A 24490-nucleotide genomic window follows, 5' to 3' on the forward strand; every position below is an offset into this window, starting at 1 on the left:
GAGGCTAGAATACACATACTTATGAATGTCGCCGATTGACGTTTCAGGACTTTCAGGTATTCCAAGAGCAGGTGCGTATTTTGGCCAATAACTTTCACCACGCAAAGTGGTTACTTCCTGTATAAAAGTTTTTATTTTTCAATAGGATTACCTTTAATACTTATTGAAATCAATTTTACTCAGTGACCCACTTTAGAGTAATTTAAGTAAAGCAATGATATTTCATGAAATAAACTAGATAAGTTATACCATAGTAAAAAAAGAGTAGTAGCACAGCTTCATACAAATCGGCCTCCGCCGGTTTGAATGTGTGCGTAAGTAGCAGGCGCCTTGTAAGCACGCACTTTTTCCGGACACAATCAAATAGAGGAGAGTGGTCGTGGGGTACCTCAGTACAGCTGAGTACGGGTTGCGCCAGGCGTATGATCGCGCGCATCCTGTTTTCTGAATTTAGCATTTTAGTACACATGTATGTAATTGTTCCAATTATGTGCTTACTTCGTACAAGGGTTCGTTCGAATCCCGGTTAGGGAAACAGATATTTTAATAACCACCTCCTTTTTGAAGTCGGTTAAAAAACTAATGACGCAGTTTTAGTTTTTATCAAAATCGGCCTCGTAACTCCTTTCAGCATTTTTCGCTAATCCTTATAGTTTCGGATTTGGCCCCTAAAGGCCTATTTGAAAAATTCATCCTGTATAAAATATGTTAAGGTGACTGTGGGAAAATAGCAATTAATTTTTAAATCTTAGTGTAAGTAGGTATCTATAATTATCAGAAATATATCTGAAATGGTTGTACATATTTATAGTTACTTTCAGATTGAAAGATACGATACATTTTGGATTTGAGGTGGCGCTGTTGACAATATTTAAAAAACCTTTTTTGTATGGTAGGACGTCTGCTTTATAAAAGAGTTTAGGATGCTGATTATTGATAATGTTTTGTAACCATTATTATGTCTATAGGTAGATATAGGTCCTAGATATAGATCAAATAATGCCGAGCTCTGGCTCTCGTCGTACTGCAGCGGTGGTGAGGTGTGTGGTGCGAAGGAGGTGGCGGGGAGAACCAGGGAGGACGATGTATCTTCCCTTTCACTGAAAACCCTCCTTTCCCCGTCCCATGAGCCCACAGATTCGAGGGAATCCAACACCAGTGTCCAGGGCTCGAAATATCGCGTGTGTGTTCTGCACGCTCGTCTTATACCATTTCCAGTCTATAAACAGCAGTGTTAAGTGCTATTGTGTTCTGGTCTGAAGGGTGTGGCAAGGGAGACATACTCTTTCGAGGTATTCCAACTTGGTCCTCAGGGGTAGCAGAGCATCTGTAGTAGACCTCAGGTGGGATTCTGGTCTTGTCTGGGGTTGATTGCAGATGTCTATGGGCGGCAGTGGCTACTTAACATCAGGTGGAATATATGTTCGTCTGCAACTTCTACATAATAAATGAAAAAAAGCTCCACCGAGAGGAGCCCCTCTCGGGACGTGGCTGGCGTTAACATGAGCACAGCTCGTGACCCGGCACTGAACGTTCAGAGGAATGCCGCGAAGTTATAGTCGGTAAAAGTCCGATATACCTTTTCTGTTCTCCCGATCAGAAGGGGATCAATGAGGATTTCTCAGTAGTAAGAACGGCAATTATACTAGTTTAATTTTTTTAGATATGTAAAAATAACAACACAATGTCTTAAGTAATTTTATTTATCATAAACTTCCGCGACAATTACAAATGTGTATGCATTTTTAAGATAATTATAGAATAATAGTAAAAATAGTATGACAATTTTAAGTAGGTAGTAGTTTCTGCCTCGTGTAAAAGGTACTACTACATCTTAAGGTACTTCAATAATATTAAGTATATTGAAATCAAAATATGTGCACGTAAATACTACCTAACGACTAAGGACTTCAACCAATCGTAAGTACGAGTAATAATGATCTACTAATCTCGCATGTCGAATTGCACCAGAATAATTAAATACATGGTTGCAGAAGCCATCGTCTGAAAAATGATATAAGAAATTAACGAAAATTCAATTGAATTAATTAAAATAGGTAGGTAATAATTTTACTTGTTTTAATTAAAAATGTAGGTAACTGGAAAACTTAATGCGCGAATTTTTTTATTAAAACAATTGCCAATTACAAAAAAGATTTCACTTTTTTTCATTTGTAGAGTGTCTTTAGTTTTCCTTATTTGTGAGACTTTTTGCTTTAATTAATTAATTCCCTAATAAATTATATGAAACTGCGCCCCAGCCTCAGACTTATAGATTCCTTCAGGAGGTATTTTTTGTCCATCTTTTGACATTTTATATACCTACTTGATATATAAAAGATTGAATATCATGGTATTTGATATTTAAAAAGTTTACGACCAGCGATAAAATCGTAGTTATAAGACATTACGAAATAATTATACATAGTTTAAAAACTAAAAACCACGCTAAAATCGCACAAGGAAAATCGTTAATCCTGATTCCTGACGATCCTGATGAGGAGAAAGGGGTTAAAATTATTAAAATCGTGTATTGTCATCGGTTCTTGATAATTGTTCAAAATTTTAAATTAATTGGACTGGTCAAAGTGGGTAAAAATCGAGTTCAAAGATTCCGTTACATACATACATACATACATACATACATACATACATACATACAACCCAAGCTAATAAAAGCGTGGTAAAAATATGTCTATTGCCGCGTCCGCTCCCGAGGTCCGCACGCTTGCCAAACTATCAAAAATTGAAACGGGTGAATAATAATTGACCGTCTGACTTGCTTTGTCTTGATGGAAGGGTGCATATCTACTCACTTATATGTACATTTATGAGGCGACCATCTTTTTATCACGGGAGGCTAGAATACTCTTATCGAATGAAGAACCCCTGGTCTGTATTCAGATTGTTATAGATATCTATAGGCGACAGTGACCACTTACCTACCATCAAGTGGACTGCATACTCCATTGCTACTTTAAACTTACAAAAAAAGTATAACGTACCTGTCTTAATTAAAATTTGTAAATTAAAAACTTACATTGTATATTAGTGTGGCATTTAGTGGAAAATAATCGTAAACAGTAAGCTCGATGTCCTGATAGTACATTAGTGTTGAAAAATGCTGAATCTGAAAATATAAAGCAAGAACATGTATACAAAATTACAAATATATTTTTATTTATGCTAAGAATGCAAAGAAACAGAAAACTTTTGATTGTTTCATAAATACATAGATTTATAGATTATAGAAAAACTTTGACAATTACTGGCTACCAGAGATAGCAAACTTCGATCTTTGGCAGACAATTTGAATTGATGGATATCCTTACTAATATTATAAATCCGAAAGTAACTCTGTCTGTCTGTCTGTTTGGTTGTCTGTTCTTCACGCCGAAACCACTGAACCGACTTTAATGAAATTTTGTACAAAGATAGTCTGAGACCCGAGAAAGGACATAGGATAGTTTTTATCCCGGAAATCCCACGGGAACTAGGGATGGCGATCTAAGATCGATTAATCGGAGAATCGATCTTTTGGACCCAAAACATCGATTATTTTAATCGATATTAATAAGGATTGAATCGTAAACTATGTATTTGATCAACTAATGATCATTAGCAAAGTTGAAGTTACGAATTTTCAGTTTTATGTATGTTAGTATGTTATATTATTTTCTTTTAAACGCGGGCGAAGCCGCGGGCAAAAACTAGTAAGGTATAAGTCTCCATCTTGGGTTGATTACAGATACATAGGCGGTAGTGGCCTCTTACCACCAGGTGGATTGCATAAAAATCCTTCATATGCTGTGGATAGAGATTGAATAGGGTAGGTACATATTTTATGTATCAGGTAGAAGTGTGCGGATTATTAATTGGATTTAGTTCTAATGTACTCGTATAATGAATTTCCGATTTTGTTAATTACTTATTAATTAAAAAATAGTACCACTATTGTTGGCGCGAACACCTCACATCATGTAACGCAGCCACAACTGCGCAAGAAAATTAAATTGGGGACATGGAACGTGAGAGGAATGATCCAACCGGGCAAGTTGGAAATCATAGAAAAAAATGGAGCATAATGTTGATATACTAGGTCTCACAGAAACCCACATGAGAAGATCGGGATTCCATAGCACACCGTTCGGTCACACACTCTATTTCTCCGGCCCAGAAAAAGAAAGCAGAAACGGAGTGGCTCTGTCTTTATCATCCCGTATCAACAAGTCTATTTTGGGATACAACCCCGTGAGCGACCGCATCATTACGATGAAAATAAACACGAAGCCATGTCGCATGAACCTAATAGTAGTATATGCACCAACAGCCGCATCGCCAGAAAATGAAATTGAAGTGTTCTACCAAAACCTCGAAGATACACTTAAAAGCTTTCCTAAGAGAGAAATAACGGTGCTGATGGGTGACTTAAATGCTAAGGTTGGGTCTACAACTTTCGATGACCACTTAAGAGATGTAGTGCGAAAATTTGGTTTAGGAGAAAGAAATGACAGAGGCGAGATGTGGCTTCAATTCTGCACTGAGAACTCCCTCACGATCATGAATACATGCTTCGAAAACCACCCAAGGAGGCTATATACTTGGGTAATGCCCGGTGACCGATGTAGAAACCAAATCGACTACATTGCAATTGATAAGCGATGGAGATCCTGTATTCGTAACACCAAAACATACCCGGGAGCTGATTGCGGAAGTGACCACAAACTCTTGATGGCAGAAATGATTGTAAAACTGAAACGGTGTCACAGAACAATGATAAGGCCTCAGAGAAGGCCGAACACAAGAGACCTGCCTGCTTTTAGAGAGTGCGTTGAGAGAAAGACAGCTGAGATTTCTCTGAATCTTAACGATAACATAGACACGAACTGGACAGCAGTCAAAGACCTAATTCTCTCAGCACGAAACGAAATACGGACTGTAAACTCGGACACACCGAGGAACGCATGGATCACAGAAGAAACATGGAAGGCCATAAAAGAAAGAAAGGCACTACTTGCAGGCAAAACTGACGCCGTACACGAAGATTACAAACTGCTTTCAGCTTGAATACAACGCTTGTGTCGAAGAGACTATAATCAATACCTGAACTCCATCTGTCAGGATATTGAGAATCACGCACAACACCTGCACACAAGGGATTTGTTTTTAAAAGTGAAAAATATCATCCGGGACGTAAGGCCAAAAACCTGGACCATTGATGACGCAGATGGGAACCTTATATCGGAGATAGATCTGGTTACTGAGAGGTGGAGATCTTACTGCGAAGGTTTATACGCTGACAACAGGAGCTGGGAACGCACAAATATATCGATCGAGCAGAATCACTTGGAACCTGATATATTGAAATCAGAGGTACAAAATTCTTTAAGGAAACTTAGGAACAACAAATCAGCCGGCGTCGACGCAATATTCGCTGAAGAGCTAAAATGCCTCGGTGATATAGGTGAGAAACTTCTGCTAGATTTGTGTAACCAAGTGTGGCGGATGGGCAAATGGCCAACGGATTGGAAACAGTCCGTATTAGTTCCGATATATAAGAAGGGATCTACAAAATCGTGCGCAAATTACCGAACAGTGGCTCTCATATCTCACGCCAGCAAGGTAATGCTTCATGTAATCAATGGGCGACTGCAATCTTATCTGCAATGGCAAATACCATGTGAACAAGCTGGCTTTGTCAAAGGCCGCGGCACAAGAGAGCGAATAGTGAATGTGCGAGATGATAGAGAAGAGTCGAGAGTTCAACGTGCCGATGCTTATCCGTTTCATTGATTACACGAACGCTTTTGACTGTGTACGATGGGACTGCCTATGGTGCATCCTGCAGGAAATGGGAGTTCCACACATCTGACAGCATTGATCGCAAGCCTGTACGAAGATGGTGAATCGATGATCAGGATTAATGACGTGATCTCGGGACCCCTGAAATCAGAAAAAGGAGTGCGCCAGGGATGTATTCTAACTCCTCTCCTTTTTAACATTTACGGAGAGTACATCATGAGAAGAGCATTGGATGGCTGGGATGGAGGCATCTCAATTGGTGGCAAAAAGATCAGCAACCTGAGATATGCAGATGACACCACACTATTTGCGGCATCAGAGGATGAGATGGCCGATTTGTTTCGGAGAGTGGAGATCGAGAGCAAGCTGGTGGGGCTGTCGATTAACAGGGCAAAGACCAAAGTCATGTTCGTCGATAGAGCTGGGCAGCTTTCACAGACTGGCCTTTTATCAAACCTGCAAACGGTAAAGGAGTTTGTCTACCTTGGATCCATGATCAGCATGAAGGAGATACGCCGACGAACTCAAATGACCAAAGATGCAATGGGTAAGCTCACAAAGATCTGGAGGATCAGAAATGTGTCCAATGCCACCAAAATGAGAATTGTACGGACTTTGGTCTTCTCGGTGTTCTTATACGCATCTGAGTCCTGGACGATCCGAGCTATAGACAGAAGGAAGATCGATGCCTTCGAAATATGGTGCTGGAGGAGAATGTTACGAATACCGTGGACGGCTAAAAGAACCAACAAGTCGATTCTCCAACAGCTTAAAATTAAAACCAGGTTATCCACGCTATGCTACCAACGCATTCTGACCTACTTTGGCCACATAGCACGAAGACAGCAAGACAACCTTGAAAAGCTGGTTGTGGTGGGCAAGGTAGATGGAAGAAGACCTAGAGGCCGATCACCTAGCCGATGATCGGACTCCATAAAAGAAATAATGAGACTTCCAGTTACAACGGCTCTCAGACAAGCGGAAGACAGGGTAGCATGGAAGCAGCTCGTCAGATCGTCCACAGAGGCTTACCAAAACGAGCACGACCTTCAGAAATGAAGAAACGACGAAAAAGAAAGAACCACTATTGTTAAGTACGTACCTCCATAAGCCATCTAGAATCATGTTTTTCAGTCGGAATGTTGTGTAAAATTTGACCAAGTTTCAAAGCCTGAAAACATAGTTATGTATGCATTTATTAAAATTATTACATTTATTAAATCACCTACGATTTATCATATGTTAATTTTTTTGTAGGTACGTAAGAATTTTTACTTACCTGTAATTTAAGAAGGTGCCCAGAGTACGCAATGCAATAAATTTTCCAAATTTGATACATAATCCAAATGGAACAATTCATAATTTCATGTGTTGTGATCGATTTATGAACAACAAGTCCGTGATATATAATGTGTGATTCGCTCACCATCGAATGAAAACATTGTAATGTTGTTATCAAAATAGGCCCCTGAAAAGCTTCATTAATGTTCGTTTTAATCTCGAAAACTTTTATATACAGAAGCTCCATTTGTCTCAGTGTTAAGGATGGTCTATTTTGTACTTGTATAAAGCCATCAAGAGTGTTCGTATTCTTCAGTAGTTGACAATGCCACCTAATATTCGTCATCAAAGCAACTACCATCATTACCAAAATATAAAAGAACGCGAGGGTAACAAATTGTACCATTTGGGGCAAATTAAATGTGAAAGTAACTAGAATCATCTTCCAAAAGCTATTATCACGAGTATAATTCACGGAAACCTGTAATATTACTATAACCAACAAGCTTCCCATACAAACCACGTTCACTTGGAAACGTAGATTCTTAAGAAGATTCGCACTATTATTATTAGCTGGTAAATCATACCATGAAGAGGTGATCTGGTTAAGCATTTTAACGTACTTGGTACGATTAAGAAAGGCACAAACATATGCTACGACACTAAATGTTATTAACGTGAGAAGTTCTAGAACATAGTTTATTTGAGTCATTAAAGCTTCGGTCAAATTAATGCTTTCGCTAGACAATAACACCTCCTGAATATGTAAAGCCAAGAAGGCAAAAATTAACAAGCAGACTGTGACTCCGCAAAGAGAATTCGCGTAGATCGACCTAGGAATTATATCAAAGCCATGTTTGTTCTTAACAAAATTAACACTATACGGAAATAAACCTAGTAACGACATCACAATGTACAGTGGCTTAATAATATTTTGAAAATGTAGCGATTCATTTTGAACTGAGTTCGGAACTTGTTTTTTGAATCGAGACATGTTAACTCCAGTACAGCGGAAAAGATACAAAATCAATGGTAGCAAAGACTTCAATATCAGAATGCAGCAACACATTACTATATTGCTAACATTTTACGAACCGATAACATCGATAGTGAATTTATTATTCATAGATTTTGTGATAGTTACGGCTAATATCTATGTACAATGCCAATTAAATACCTATTGAAGGCTTCATTTCGGTTGATTTCGATGTTTTCTGTAAAGTTACATCGAATAACATGTCCCATGTAAGGCATATCTATGTTTTTATACGACACTGCCGTTAAGTTACAATATCATATTATAAACACATTAAAAGTTATCTATTAGCCATATCATCACTCCCCAGGACCATTTTGTAACACTTACGAGTACCATAAGCAAAAGTGAACCATCTCATGTTTTTTTAAATAATAAAGAAAACTTACGATAAAAGGTCGACGATGAAAAAGAATTACCATGGATAATAAAATGTCTTTAGTGTCAAAATAAATCAGAAGTCTAATTATATCACAAAATTTGTAATTTTATAACGATGATATTATAAAAAACAACAAAATAATACATAACCAAAAAAAGTTAAAAAATTAAAAATGAATGTTATAAGGGTTTTGTGGAGAGGATACAGCAGCACTGTGTTGAAGACTACGGCAAAATGGAATGCGATGTATGCACCCGTGAACCAACTGGACACAAAGGTCCGTCCTTACAGTACCTGTCCTTCTGGCATGAAGGTGACCATTTGCGGAGCCGCTGGCTGTACCGGTATGTCTTACGATTTATTTTCCTCGAAGAATTAGCGGAGAGCACTCCTTTGGAATTTACAAATAACTTTAAAGATATATCACAAGATGAAATATCACAAACTTATATCTAAATTTAAATATATGTCTATGGATAATATGTATACATCTACGAGTACATAAATATACACATACATAGAGCGTATCAGACGCATGCCGCGGCAGACGTCGTCAGTCTGCGACTTCATAAGTTTAGACAACCTGAGTATATAAAAATATATTATGTATAGATTTATTAATGTTAATACAAAATTTATTAATACCATTCCATTTACACTCTTCCATTGGTATTTTATAGGCCAGCCTTTAGCGTTGCTGCTAAAGCAGTGTCCGTTGCTGGATGAAATAGCTCTATACGACTTATGCCCTACGTGCGGGTATGGCATGGAGCTCAGCCACGTGGACACTAAGTGTAAGGTCTCTTCGTTCTCTGGTCGGCACATGCTGTGTGATGCACTGAAGGTAAGGACAATTAGATATTTTGAAAAGGTGATAAAACATATTATAATTGTCTTTTCTTCAAAAGCAAAATAACTGGGGTTAGTATCATTACTACACCACTGTTAGCTAAACGTTATGCGCAAAGTGGAAGTACAGCTCATAAAATACGAGCTGGTAGACCTCACATATATTTGTAAACTTTAAACGTTGGAACGTTAATGGCTCTATCAATCAGCAATTCTACTGTCCTGAGATTACTCGTAGAATTCATATTATGTCTTATATAACGTCATAGTAAATAGTATTTTTATTTTTATTTTCAGGGTGCCAAAGTAGTCGTGATTGTGGCACGCGACGAGTGCGACACGTTTCAAAAGAGTGCTCCAATTCTGACGGAAATTGCCCTTCAGATATGCAATACTTGTCCAGAGGTAAATATTTACTTATTATGTTTGTACAAAATCCCAAAACATTTTTCTTTTCAAGAAAAAACAAATTTTCATTCGGATTCGAATTCGTTAGTTAAGTACAAGATAATTATTAATAAAGAGACAAAGAGAAAGTTACTTTATTGAAGACATTGGAAACATGTTTTGGGTGTAGTCATAAGAATACTTAGTCTATCGTGATTATGATCAAAATTATTCAAAGCAAGTAAAGCTGGTGCCAATGTATCGTAAAAAAAATATGGCACCCTTAAAGTTGTTATAAAATAATAACGATAATGAACTATCATAGAGCTGTCTTTATTAAAATACGAATGTATTCTTATTACATGTACATATTTTAGTATTAAATCTAGCGCATATGCTATTAATTGTTCTATCAATATTTAAATAAAAATATGAATTACTATGAATAATATTATCTTCGTACATAATTCAAAAGAATAATTCATAAAACGAAAGAGCACTGTCTGAATGTACTGCATTCAATTAAAATGATGTAAAAATAAATAGATCAATAACCATTAAATGTTCAATTTCAATTACTTAAACTTGACATACAATTTAAATATCTTACAGGCATTTACAGTAGTAGCGACAGAGCCTATCGAAAGCATGGTGCCTCTAGTGGGTGAAATTCAAAGGCTTCGCAGTGTGTACAACCCGAGAGCCCTTCTCGGCGTCGTGGAGCTGAACTGCGTGAGGGCTAACACCGTGCTGGCGGACTTCTTGAGGGTTCCACCGGAGACGGTGAGAGTGCCGGTGGTGGGTGGTGCCAGACCGAACACCATGGTGCCTGTGCTGTCAGCCGCGGTGCATCCTTGCACTATGAGTCAGGAACAGGTACTTTTTTTTTGTTTTTACTAAAGATAAACTTTTTTGCCGTATACGTGAAATTATTGTACACTAAAACCAAACTTTTCGATGAGTAATGTCGATATATACAAGAAGATTGTAATTCATACAGCGACAATTATGAGAAATTGTAAAAAGTATGTAACACTTTTTCACCTACGCCGTGGTACCGTCTACAAATAATAAAGAATTGTTTTTTACATCGATCGTCGCGGGTACAGCTCGCGTGGATGTTGAATAATAACAATGTACCTATCGTGCAGTCCAACAAATCATTTCAAATTAAACTACAACAGGACTGTTGAAATATAAGAATAGACCAACTAATATGACGTAACAAACAAACGTACAGTATTTCACACAAGGACCATAGACCACATAATACAACGTCAGAAAATATACTTGACTTTAAATTGTAATAATTTAAAGTCAGAAGTATATAAGTTTCGATAAGGCTGATTTTGATGAAATAAAGATCCTACAATTCTAATAATTAAGTTATTTTTATTATAACGTACCTATTATTAATTGTCATTTCTAACTTTTAAATATATTAAATGTGCAGAGACGAATATATTTTATTTTAATTATACGTTACATAAATATTTTCTTAATCATGACAACAGATAGAATGCGTGACGTCGTGCATAATGAGCGGTAACGAGGCGGTGTGCGCGGCGCGAGGCTGCGTGACGGCGACCCCGTGCCTCGCGGGCGCCTACGCCGTAGCGCGGACTACGATCAACGTAGTGAAGGGTCTACAGGGCACTAAGAACGTGATACAGTGCGCCTACGTGGACAGTCTCGGCACTTGTGCGCCCGATTGTCAGTTCTTCGCTAGCGAGGTGAGGGTTATAGTTAGGATTAACAATTGTAGTTCTCTCCTAATAATATAGAGCAGGAGATATTGTTTGTTTGCGCGAATTTCTGTAAGCATGAGTGAGATGAAAAAGTTTAAGTTAGACTTTATAAAAATCGATAAGCTGAAACCGAAGACCTAGTTTAAATTTTCTGTGGCATGTAATTCTGTACATAAGGGAGGTTTATTAATATCTGGTATATAAGGGTGTTTACTAAAATGTCGCCTTAAAGGTGGTGAACTCTTTGTGGTTCGACGTTCGACGCGGCACTACCGACACACCTACTTCTGCCTCATATCAGCAGTGGTTTTATGAGTGTGGTAAGGAGAGACATACTTTTCCAAGGCGTTCCAACTAGGCCTCAGGGGTAGCGGTGCATCTGTTACTAACCTCAGTTAGTAATATCTAATCCTATTTGGGTTGACTACGGATGTCGTGGGAGGCAGTAGCCACTTGCTTAAAACCTAATCTATCGATATCGGGTTCTATATTGCCTACCATTATTGCAAGTCAATCAATTACAACTTCGTATTTCTAAATGTTTTTTCGGAGGTGGTTATTTAAAGTTTCCATTTCAGGTGGTGTTAGGTCCATCAGGCGTGGAGAAGAACCTTGGTATTCCTGAATTATCAAAATTTGAAAATTGTTTACTGTGCACTTGCCTCCCGTACGTCAGAAATGAAATAGCACGAGCTCTTTGGCTGGTAAGAACTTCAAAATGTATAATGCTGTAGAATAGATTTTTTTATAAATCCAGACACTAAGTATAATACTTTCTTGCCTCTCATTCCAACCATGAATAAACATTGAGATTGAAATGAGATTTTCTTCTATATCTCGCTTTAATGGCTAATATCTATGTCGCTATTTTTCATTGTAACCGCAATATTCTATTTCTTATTTTTTTATGATTCACCTAGTTCTTTGTTTTTATTTCCAATTTCTCATTACAATCACGAATACGTGCATCTCTTATTATTTTTCTATCATTCATTGTAGCCACCATATTTTTTTCCCCCCACTTTTCTGTTCTCATGTAATTTTCCCATCTAGTTCTTTATTTTTTCTTTCTACCTCTCACTACGATCACAATTTTATGTTTCTTACAGTTTTTTCTACCTTTCATTGCAGCCGCGATATTTTATCTCATCTTAATTTTCATTTCTCTTTTCCATCTTTCATTTTAACCATGTTATTTATTCCCTTCCTTTTCTCTTTCACACGAATCCTATCTCTTATGATCTATTTATCACTTATACTCGCTCCATCCTATCCCTTAACTACGCTATATAGTCTCTTCCTTTTTATTTTACACTAATTCTATCTTTCACTCTACAATCTATTCCCCTCACTTTCACGCTATCCGTGCAGGTGTACTCGATGTGCGAGCAGTGCTGCTACTGCGCGGCGTGCTGCGCGCACCCGTGCGTGTGCTTCACGCCGCCGGTGGTGCCGTGCGTGCCGCCCACCAACTGGACCTGCTCGTGTCCGGACGCGTGTCGGGACGAGTACTTGGCCTCGGTTTGTATCACTTTTAATGTTAACCTTGACCCGTGCCGCAGCAAAATCTTGGTCTCTGTTCAGAAACAGATGAATTTGGCTCCAGCTCCAGGTGGACTTTGGCGAAACTATTCTATTACCGTCGATCAATTGTACCTACCCATTTTCAGGCAATAAATGATTTGAATTTGAATAAGTATAGATATAGATGACCAAGGTTATCATAATTATAACATGGTCGCATATCGTCAATTTAATACTGGATGAGGTAATTTATCATGAGAAGGATTTCGGCCTTAGTCCATCATGCTGGCCAAATGCGGATAGGCAGACCCCATACATCTTTAAGCATATTTTTAAATAGAGTCAAATTTACATGGAACATACATGGATTCCTCACATTTTTTTAAGATCGTAACAAGTAACATTTATTTTAATTACGTACCGTGTAGAATTTCGTGCGTGGGACCCCAGAACTTCCAAAAATGAGCATTAATTCATACTGTTAGCTATATTTCCCTTACTTTTTGTACATTTCGCATAATGTTAATAAATACGCAAATTCAAAATAATGTAGTGTACAACTAAGACGCTCTAATATACGATAGGTTTAAGGTTATATTAAGTTAGTTAAAGACATCAACACGCCTCTCAATACTATAAGAGCCTGCTTCCTTCACTACAAAAAGTTCTTCTACTAATGTTTCTTTTATAAACTTCTTGTAGATATGCCGCGAGATGTCGTGCAAGTGCGGCAGCACGGAGCTGTGCTGGCGGCCGCGCGAGACCGAGTTCGACGCGGCGCGCGCCGCCAACCTCAAGCACCAGATGCCGCTGAAGAGCGGCGCCTGCTCGCAGCGCCGCGTGCCGCGCAGCGTGCGCATGCAGCAGCAGATACACGAGAGGAACCGGAACCCTTGCGGATAGGATTCAGATGGCTGGACTGCGCAGTTTGAGACTTGCATAACTACCACATATGCAGTGTGAGAATCGCAAAATTACAAAGTGAAAGAAAAGTCGGAAATAAAAGATATAACGCATATTGAGCAGTGTGAGAATCGCACAATCACCGGATATAACGCAAAATAAGAATCGCAGTATTACAGATATCGCACAGTGTGAGAATGGCGCAACAAATGCAAGAGAGGAATCGCAACCGTTACGGTTTCTTGGATTTCGGCGCCACACGCTCCGCCAACCTCAAGTACCAGATGCCGCTCAAGAGCGGCGCCTGCTCGCAGCGCCGCGTGCCGCGCAGCGTGCGCATGCAGCAGCAGATACACGAGAGGAACCGGAACCCTTGCGGATAGGATTATGGGAAGGCTGAACTGCACAGTATGAGCATTACACAATCACCACATATGCAATAAAAAAGCACAAACTCTATCCCGCACAGTGTGAGAACGGTGCCACAGATACAAAAGTGGAATCGTAACCCTTGCGGTTAGGTTTGAGATGGCTGGACTGCACATTGCGAGAATTGTTCAACTACTGCATGTAATGCAAAATGAGAATCGCAGTATTACATATACTATACAGTGTGAAAATGACGCAAAAAGTGCAGGAAAGGAATCACCCTTGCCGAAAATCTAATCGATTTCAGATTGGTGGTCTTAGCAGTGTAAAAAATTCACAACTACCACATATTGAGCAGTGTGAGAATCGCACAATCGCCATATATAACGCAAAATGAATATCGTACAATCACATATACCGCGCAGTGTGCGCATCGCGCAGCAGATACAGGAGAGGAATCGGAACCCTTGCGGATAGGTTTCAGATGGCTGGATCGGGCCGTTTGAGAATTACACAACTACCACATATTGAGCAGTGTGAGAATCACACAATCACAACATATAATACAAGATAAGTATCGTATAATCACATATACGCGCAGTGTGAGAATAGTGCAGAGGGTCCAAGAGAAAAATTGCAACTATTTCGGTTATATTTAACAGATTTCTCGACCGTGCAGTTTGAGAATTGTACACAAAATGGGCATCGCACAATCTCGTATCTGCGATAGCAGTCGTAACCCTGTCGCTTAGAACATAAGGTTTCTGCATTCACCATGTATGGCGCCGTGTGAAAATCGCACAAGAAATCCACACTAGCCCTGATACAATGAAATATACAATGAAACCCTAGCCCGTGCTTAACTGTATATCCCTACAGAATTATACACAACCACCTCATTCTGCGCTGTTTGAGAATCGCACCGAATACCATGTAGTGCGAGAACCTCACTGCATTTATAATATGTAACAACGTACATCTGGCTCTGTGAGAATGATACAAGAAATCCGCGATAGAAATCCAGTGAGTCGATATTGAAACGAATATCTTACTAAAGAACCCATGTGTGGAACAGTTGTATACCGCATCATGTCAGAAACTTAAATTTCCAAACGATATTTACTAAAAAATATTTGTAAAATAAATACCACTAACCCTTTAAAATGTTTACAGACGTGGAATAAAAAGATAATAATTGATTTTCCTATGATTTTTAATTTAATAACAGAAATAAACTTCAATGTCATAAAGTAACATTTCAAAGAATTATATAAAATAACAGATAATAAATGTTCACAAAAAGGACAAATATGAAATTCTCTTCGATCACTAATAAGAACGAAATTCTACATATTAAATGCACACTTAATTTTACTACGCATTATGCTCACTTTCCCTCTCAAATTGTGAAAAAATTTAGCATAAGCTATTTCGCAGTCCATCTGTAAAATTAAAATAATATAAAATTATGTCAAAACAATGTATTTGCTAAATTGCATAGTATTTAATTTTCTACACATGGATGATAGTTTTGTAGAGAAATAACATTATAAAGACGGTATCACAGGACTGAACATAATAATATTTAAATATCTGCATCCTTAAAAATATACATTTCGTTACATAGGTTTTATTGATCCATTTCAGTTTGAATAGCTTTCGGCCAATTTTAAAATTTTACAAAATTTTAGAAAAAGATTTTACCCCGAAAATATTTGGCATGAAAGGTAAGAAAATTGCTGATTAAAACTTGTCGAGTTTACTGCTTAAAATACCTTAACTGGTGCCGTCAACTTATATCTCTTTTCTTGGTAGATGGCATTGCCAGGAATGTCCACGTTTTGACACCTTGATTTACTGGTGAGGCATTTCTGAAAATGAAATATAAGTAATATAAATAAAAAAAATATTGATATAATTGTAATGTCCAAAATCATCAAATAACGATAATGGAACAACGTTAAAAAATATTCCGGGACGAGATTTTTCGCCGACATGGTCGTATCACTATATAAAATATTCAAAATTATTAATATGGTACTATCGTACAGGCAAATGTTGAATATCGATATAATATATCCGTATTTTTTAGCTGTCATCGTCATCTTTGAAACTATTTTTAATGTGGCATACGGTCATAAAATACGGTACGGTAAATACGGTACATAGTAATACGGTCATAAAATTGAGTATCGTTAAGTAACCAAGTATATAATAGTATTATTTATTGTTGAATTCTTACCCTTGACACATTTATATTGATCCCAGACGGACTGGAAACACATCGGGAAGATTTCTAAAATGTGACATTATTAATAATAACATTTGTACACAATAAATTAAGACAAAATACAACACAATTAATTGAAGTGATTTAATCGAGTAGGTAATAAAATTATAAATCAGTACCTTAGGAACACAGATGGTTATACCAGATGGTCCTTCGAAAGGCATCCCAGGTCTAAAGCAAGGGCCTACCGATGCCTTTCTTTCCAACATCCAGTCCTGGCTTTTAGTTCCTAGATCCTAAAAGATATTGGAAGGTTTATTATGTTACAAATTATTAAAAAAAAAAATTATAGATTGTTAAAAAAACCGAACTCAAATACTAAGGTAACATTTTTGGCCTAATAAAAATCTAAATTTCACTACTCTTCGGTAGTTAAAATTGGGTAGAATATTTTTTATCGATGACAGGCGTAAACCCATCTACATTTATTTGTAGGTATATGTAGTCCTCGGTATAATTCATTTACATGTTAGGTAAAAAAATATATAAAAATATGCTAACTTGTAGCACAACAGTTCTTTGGTATTCATTATCATTCCATGAGACACCGTGCTTCTTTGTCATTTGAGGGTTAGCCTGTAATAATCAGAATTACGTCACGTGACTTGCATGTAAACTTAGATTTTTAATGTGGTGAAAAATATTACCTGTTTTTTGTTAATGATCGTAACGTATAAAATACTTCGTATTCGAGGCAATAGTGTTAACATTATTAAGCTCTATTTTGCAAAGTCACTGAATGTAGGTACCAAACCATATAAGTATTCTTTAGAGAAACATTAGATCTTCCGTAGTTTTCATTTTATACACGTATTATTAACATCGAAACACATACACAATAGAGACATAATTGCCTTAATAACAATGAATTGTTATTTATCAACGTCTGTAAACGTAGACAGTATAAGATTTAGCTCAAACAACTTTAAATTTAGCTCAAAGGCGTGTGAGTAGCGGGCTATATGTCATACTTGCAAGGATCAGTTCTTTTTGATAACTATGAATAAATGTGCTTAAATCTTAACCTATTGCAAAATATAATTTAGTCACTTAGCGTTTAGTTTACACTCTTGTTGGGGATATAGAATATCTGAAAACCTATTTACATTAAAACGCGAGAAACTACTGGAGTGAGCAGCAAAACTGGTAAGTAGGCAGTTTTAAAAATAATTAGGCAGTAATATTTCTTGTCTTTAAATCAAACAATATAATTAGAACTAAAATAATATATTTAAATATTAAAATATTACACCTTTTTACAATTTAGAACTTCGCAAAAAAGTTAGTTAAACAATTCAATCAAAAGTATCCACAACATTCAAATATTCCTGCTTTTTTAGGATTCTGAAGTGTGTTATTGTTTCAATCATTTATATTATTTACAAGAATACATACATGATGAATGTTTTATCCTTTTCCTACAACTGGCCATTCCTTAGTATTTTATTTCGAAAAGCTGACAAGCTTTTCCTATAATTCAACAAAAATAATTCGAAAATGTACCTACCTACATATCGATTAAAGCATTCAAAGTGGTCTTAGTAAAATGCCTATATGCTTATCCCATACATTCATTGCATTTATTCATAGCGTGTTATTGGACAACATTTATAAAGTCTCACTTATCGCTTATTCTACGAGTGAATTGCATTTTAAGGCCGGATACAATACATAGGAATGGCTAGCGCTACATAGGATATACAGAAACATTGCGCACGAATTGTGATACGTTGGAGTTATGATACTAAATGCCGTGATTGAGTCCACTGCGAGTGGAGATATTGTCTTCGGAGGCGGCCTCGTAGCGGACTCCACAGCAGAATAGTTGTCGCACCGCGCGCGATACGCGAGACGCGCGCGACTCGCTCCGCGGCAGCCCGCCCGCCTCCTCATCGTCGGACTACAAAAATACAAATATTATAATTTATTTTTTATGTAGATGACATCAAAAAGATTGTCCTGCGGGCTGCCGCGTATATTTTTGAATCAAACAATATTTTTTGTGTATTAAATTGTTTAAACTGTATTTATTGTCTTTTGTGTTTTGATATATTATAAATATGAGTAAATACTCATCGCACTTTTTCTTTAGGTAAATAGATAAAGAAATTAAAATAATGCAAATTCCCACCATGCTTAAAATAATTAAAATATCAATGGCCTTACCCATTCCGAATGTTTTTTAGAGTCCTCAATAGTCTGCAACTCTGTGACCTCCTCCATTATACTGTCTTCTTCTGTATTTTTCTCTTCTGCCTCTTTTGTTAATTGAAGAACTGATGCTTCAGATGTTTCTTCTGGTATTTGCGGCGGTATCGGCTGTGTCGGTGATGGCGTAGACTGTTGCAGTGTCTTGCTTGCAGCGTTGTCTTTCTGTAAGCCATATTTATTTAAGATATTACCAATGTAAGTCGATATTAGAGAACGATTCGATGTAAAGACAACAGATACAAATTATGATAAACGAATTTAATTAAAATGCCCGTCTGTGAAGTTTTACTATCCTCGTCTGTGTATTATTTTATTGTGTATCATAAAATTTCGCTGCGTTTTATTAATTTGTCTAAATGAGTGTTTAACTCAAATATGCTGAACCGAGTTTGACGGGACTTTCGTCAAGAGCCAAAGTTAGGAAGGAGTGACGTGTGTAGAAATATTAAGAAAATTGTGAATATTAATTAAATCTATGTGCGCGATAACGGTCATAGACTCAAGTAAAAGGAATTTTCATAAATGTTAATGTAAAAACATCGAAGCTGCAAACTCTTATGGCATCTCATTTTGTAAGATCATTATCCACGTACAATAAGTAATTTTGAGTGCCATTTTATTTTTTATTATTTTGTCATTTTAATTTACAATCATTAAAATTTAGATAAAATTGTCACTTAAAAATGTAAAAGGTATCCTTACCGTTGGATCAACGCCTATAGGTGCAAGTCGTATATCAGGCGATGAGTCTCGCCTTTTACTACTTTTTTTAGAAACTTTGTGTTCAGATGACATGGCTGAAAGATAAAATTTATACAATTATTTTCTTATTAATTAAATGATTATCTATGCCAAATATAAAAATATTGTTCTATCTCACCACGTTCATTATCTTTTAAGCCGCTAGAATCAACACTTCTTGTAGTGCCTTCGGCTAGATTTTTAAGCTCCTCTGCAACAGCTACATCAATAACAAATTTTTGCGTTAAAGATTTAACTTAATATTAACTTATAGGTACATGACTGATATGCCGTAATAAAATATTCGATTTTGGGGCTTTTCGATTTAAAACATTAATACGAAATAAAGTTTTAATTCAGTGACAACCTGCTAATCTGAAACGATCTGAAAATATCGCAGATATTTAAGTACTTAATGACATTTAGAACTTTACTCCATAAAGTTACTTAAAAGTACTCTATTACTCAAATGTATCTGACACTTACAAGGTACAGCAGGGGCTCGCGTACGCTTATGATGCACGTCGGAGTCTTGAATTTCTGTTGGTCGGCAGGGTTTGACAGTAGCGCTCGTCTGATCAACCATCACTATCGCCGAACCCTTGGTGGCGCCACCACTACCCTTCTTTTCCTGCTCCGACATTCTTCACGAATTCAAAAATCCATACGTTATATTTGCCCCGAACACTATTTGTCACCAAAATAATGGTCACAATCTTTACAAAAATACAAATGGCTGAAACGTCACGCGGTGCAAATTTTGACAGTTTTTATTGTTTTTCCACATTTTCTATATTCGAAAACCGACGTTATTAAATGTATATTGCTATACACAACAATTCTTGTCAATTTAATATATAATGAGTGAATGAATTCTTGTCAATTTAATATTTAATATAAAAAGAGCAATAAGGTCAATGTATAATTTTCCTTGTTTAAATAATATAATTAATTCAAGATTGAATCTTTAAACATTTTAGATGTATAAAGACATTTTATATATGCGAACAGTATTATTTAAAAAAGCTGTTTGAATTTCATTTACCTTATGCCACTCATAGACGTAGAATAAACAAGAAGAATAAATAAACGCATGACTCTTCTGTCATATCATGTAGCAAGATGATGTGACTTTTCTTTTGCAGAATCTAAATTTTTGTCGATATCACTTTTCTTTTCACCTTCTTAGAGAGCTAATCTACTTATAACTATGCTGGGAAAAAGGAAAAGTGATGGAAAATAAACAATTTCCATCCAACAAAAAATTATTATCTATACAAGAAGAAAAATTGATTCGTGAATTTGATTACGACTCAGCAGCAGGAGCATCCACTTGTTTCCCAAAAAAACAATTATTACTGGGTAATATTGCCTTTTTACTTTATATTTACATATCAACAATGTGTACGAATTGCTATTAGCTTGTATAATTATAAATGTTTTATTCTGAAGTCGTTTTGATTAATCTGCATCAAAAACCTTTTGTATCTGAAATTTTAGAAATACTGCAAAAAGGTCCTGCTTTCCGTCAATCAGCACAACAAGTACTAGTTTCTATTAAGCAAAGAGCGCCCCCTATTAAAACTTTATACATCGCCGAAAAAAGCCGTTACCATTCTAAAAGGGTAAGTTATTGTGTGTTTCGCAATTATTACATCTAAATGATTTAGCAGATTAAAATATCACTTTAATTTATTTTACAGAGTTCAGATAAATCTGGTTCTAGGCTCGCTATTGGTGATCACTCATCTTTTACCTCTCGTAAGTAAACTTAAACTATTCGGTCAAGTCTGGCTGATAACCGTACTTAGATATTAGAAAATATATTTCTTTAAATTATTTCTTAATTAGATTTCAGTGAAGATAACTCTAATATAGGGAATTCGGTCACACGCTGTTCACGGCAACAAAAAGCTTATCCTACGAGTGATCTTGATGCCGAAAAATATTCATCAAGCAGTTCCCAAATTAAAAACTACATAAGTACGACAAAATGTTCAAGTAATAATACATCGTCTAGAGACGCTTGTGAAAATAACCAAAGAAAACAAGAAGTAAAAAAGTATTATGAATACGAACAATCCCCTTTAACTATGAACATTTCAAAAGTTGTCCCAAACACAGAGAAAGCAAAGATCAGTCCAAAAAAGGTTGATATTGCCACACTAGTAGTCACAAATACGCCTTCTAAAGATACTTTGCCAACGTTTTCTGGTGCTATAAACAAATTACATAGAAGAATAGATCACTTAGAGCGCAAACTTTTAAGACAAGAAATGGTATTTCGTTCCTTTGATCCTAACATTCCCTTGTCTTCGTCAGATGAGGAAGTGAAAGACAACGTAATGAGGACTACATCAGGAATCGGGCGTCCTGGGTGTAGTTACATAGAACAATACAGCCACATTCCCGAAACATCAGCATTTCAGAGATACTCTCAGCAAGGACCGCCTGTGTCAGCAAATAAAGCCACAAATTTAGAAAAAGAACATAATTCGGAACAATATGGTCGGGATTTTACTGCCTATGATGGTATCACAGCTCGTGGTAGGCGGCAAAGCGCTTCTGTGCCATGCAAGCGAGATGACATACCAAAAGTTGCCGCCGAAAGAGTACACAAAATACGGCACAAACTCAATCCAGTCCGTGACTACAGGTTGATGGATACCGTTCATTATTTAGCACAAGGAGAATTTGCACCACGAGATGATGGCATAAAATTAACACCGTCCCGAGAAGCTGTACTCAGTGATATAATATGGGAAGATGTATGTCGAACACATTGGCCAAATACTCGGCTTGGACGTAGAATAACACACGCTGACAGATACAGCACCAGAGGTGAACTGCAGCGACTAATTGATAATCTCTTAAGAGAAAGGGTCGCACACGTGGAGCGCAGAAAACGACGCCATTACAGAATAGTAAAGTTGAACAATCGCAACGAAAATTGTAGACCTGTTGGCAAAACCGGTGATATTATCGTAGCCAATCATAAAAATAAACAAAATAGTAGGGATTTAATCGTAAATGATCATAAAACCAATAGTGCCGTAATGGCCGATCGGCGTCGCGGGGACAAGAGTCCACGAAAAAGTCATAAGAGCTACGAGCGGATGATAATACCAGGTATACAACCCACTTCTCCATTCCATCATCACGACTGCTCTCCTGGGCCGAGTTACGCAGCGTATCCAGCGAGTAACCGAGAACCAACTAACTGTTACCACACATCGACCTCTAATAATCAAAGACAAAATATAGCAAGTTGTTCGCCGAAAGACAAAACGCAGGAGCTAAGTAGCAGCAGTAGTATTTCAGCTTACAAGGGTGCCACAAGGAAGCCTCGTCTAGTTGTCAAGAAAGACGCGTCACGGCGCAAATTTGCGTCGAAAGAAGAACCGAATCTGGAACATTTCATACTTTTGCCAACATTAGTAGTCCGTACACCGTCGAATATGAAACGCCAGAAGAAGTTTAATGAGCTGTATCATCGCATATTAAATGTGCATATAAATGAAGGTAAACATTGAATTACCTACAATATAAATATTAGGTTTATGTAAAGTTTGGTTAATTTTTACACAGTGTAGAGTTAGGTTAAATTTTACAGATTATATTTGTAATAATCAATATTATATTGTAAGAGTTGGTAAGCTATAGGACACCATGCTAGATGTGGAATGGTAGACTTGACACTATTTTAATAGTGTCTACTATACTATTTAATATTTAATGTTCCATAATTATTTATTATCTAAATCTTTTTTATTGAAAAGTATTGAGATTTATACCACTCTTTCGTGTGTCTATTACCTATTCATTTATTTTTAGAGTAAATTATGTATAAAATTTTAGTTGTCATTTTTTCAGCGCAAAATGACTCTCCCGAAGCAGATGTTCCAGGATGCGCATCCAATTCAAAACCAAATAAAAAGGATATTGGCTTCAATATAAACATAACATTATCCGATAGTGAAGAAAAGTTACTTAAAAAATAAGATTACTTTTTTCCAAACATTTATTCTTATACATTTTAATATTATTGCAGTACAGTAATCGTTAATGATCTAATACGATATAAACTGTACAAAAATCACAGATTATTGGAATAAAGACTATTCAAAAGCTTTGTTGTTCACACTTATTTACAGACACTAATGACTTTGTTCTTCGAAAATATAGCGACGGCATGTCAAGTACCGGCCTAGATCGTTTAGACGCAGAATATCGCAAATTATCCAACATGCCTAAAAATCGAGTTTCATTACAAATAAAATTGACGTGAAATCCTATGTCATACAAAAATAAATATGTATTTGAAATTGTAACTAAAACAATGTTATCACCATACGAAAATGTAAACTACTAATAACAGACCCTAATTTTTTTTTTAATTATTGTTACATTAGCTTATAATTAATTTAAATTGCGGCACCCTTACAGGGTTTCATGCCACTGTATCAAAATTTGTGACACCTTTATAAGTGTGTGATAACTGCATGATGCAATTAAGATTATGATTATGATTGTGATCAAAAAAACTTCCACTATTATAATTACTCGTATAACTGTTTTGCATGTCTAATGACTAATAACAATGTCTTTATAGAAACTTCTTTGGGCCTAAAATTGTTAAATATTAAAGTGAGTAATAGTGACCAAACTATGAAGTGTTATAATTAAAATGGTGATTCCTTTTCACTGCAAAACGTAGGTACCGTGGTACCCATTAATAAGGCCGTCAATCCTTTGTGGTGTTTTTTATATTTTTTTCGCTGAATCATGGACAATGATGCCAGTAAGTATGTAAATTGCAATGAATAAAAAAATCTAAAATCAAAAAAGTAGGGTAAACCCTATTCATACAAATAAAGAATTATATCCAATAATATTTGACACAGTACCAAACACAAAAAAAGAATCTGTTTTAGTCATTTTCTACATTTTTATAGAGAAATATCTAT

At 36.5% G+C, this 24490-nt stretch overlaps 4 protein-coding genes across 9 annotated transcripts; 2 read left to right on the forward strand and 2 right to left on the reverse strand.

Annotated features, from left to right (window-relative positions):
* Positions 1 to 1829: 1829 nt before the first annotated feature.
* Gr68 (gustatory receptor 68) lies at positions 1830 to 8077 on the reverse strand. Its single transcript, XM_073092661.1, has 4 exons — positions 7082 to 8077; positions 6905 to 6973; positions 3041 to 3130; positions 1830 to 2004 (listed from the first exon to the last, which is right to left on the reverse strand). Exons 1-4 carry the CDS (start codon positions 8075 to 8077, stop codon positions 1945 to 1947), a joined length of 1215 nt encoding a protein of 404 aa, XP_072948762.1. The 3' UTR covers positions 1830 to 1944.
* A 527-nt stretch (positions 8078 to 8604) lies between these two features.
* Positions 8605 to 14022, forward strand: LOC140757325 (malate dehydrogenase, mitochondrial). The gene is made up of 8 exons (XM_073092987.1): positions 8605 to 8845; positions 9182 to 9345; positions 9648 to 9755; positions 10350 to 10613; positions 11252 to 11470; positions 12064 to 12189; positions 12857 to 13006; positions 13712 to 14022. Exons 1-8 carry the CDS (start codon positions 8674 to 8676, stop codon positions 13910 to 13912), a joined length of 1404 nt encoding a protein of 467 aa, XP_072949088.1. The 5' UTR covers positions 8605 to 8673; the 3' UTR covers positions 13913 to 14022.
* A 1454-nt stretch (positions 14023 to 15476) lies between these two features.
* LOC140757326 (uncharacterized) lies at positions 15477 to 20331 on the reverse strand. Of its 4 annotated transcripts, none has more exons than XR_012103958.1 (8): positions 20010 to 20331; positions 19666 to 19743; positions 19485 to 19579; positions 18738 to 18944; positions 17073 to 17147; positions 16524 to 16807; positions 16057 to 16152; positions 15477 to 15723 (listed from the first exon to the last, which is right to left on the reverse strand). XR_012103958.1 is itself a non-coding variant. In XM_073092989.1 (5 exons), exons 1-5 carry the CDS (start codon positions 20164 to 20166, stop codon positions 18316 to 18318), a joined length of 696 nt encoding a protein of 231 aa, XP_072949090.1. In that variant the 5' UTR covers positions 20167 to 20325; the 3' UTR covers positions 17935 to 18315. The 4 variants fall into 4 exon arrangements, 1 of the variants encoding a protein (XP_072949090.1); XR_012103957.1 differs by having other exon boundaries at positions 19663 to 19743; positions 20010 to 20330; XR_012103959.1 differs by lacking the exon at positions 17073 to 17147 and having other exon boundaries at positions 19663 to 19743; positions 20010 to 20329.
* A 277-nt stretch (positions 20332 to 20608) lies between these two features.
* LOC140757170 (uncharacterized) lies at positions 20609 to 23653 on the forward strand. Of its 3 annotated transcripts, XM_073092704.1 has the most exons (6): positions 20609 to 20885; positions 21024 to 21148; positions 21227 to 21284; positions 21375 to 21506; positions 21846 to 23045; positions 23397 to 23653. In XM_073092704.1, the coding sequence occupies exons 1-6, from the start codon at positions 20756 to 20758 to the stop codon at positions 23522 to 23524; spliced, it is 1773 nt and encodes a 590-aa protein (XP_072948805.1). In that variant the 5' UTR covers positions 20609 to 20755; the 3' UTR covers positions 23525 to 23653. The 3 variants fall into 3 exon arrangements, with proteins under 3 accessions (XP_072948805.1, XP_072948804.1, XP_072948806.1); XM_073092703.1 differs by having other exon boundaries at positions 21375 to 23045; XM_073092705.1 differs by lacking the exon at positions 21375 to 21506 and having other exon boundaries at positions 20610 to 20885.
* The last annotated feature ends 837 nt before the right edge of the window (positions 23654 to 24490 follow it).

The sequence above is a fragment of the Epargyreus clarus genome, unplaced genomic scaffold (genome assembly GCF_041222505.1).
Source record: "Epargyreus clarus isolate Ecla_fem2 unplaced genomic scaffold, WU_Ecla_fem_2.2 ptg000004l, whole genome shotgun sequence".
NCBI classification, from domain to species: domain Eukaryota; kingdom Metazoa; phylum Arthropoda; class Insecta; order Lepidoptera; family Hesperiidae; genus Epargyreus; species Epargyreus clarus.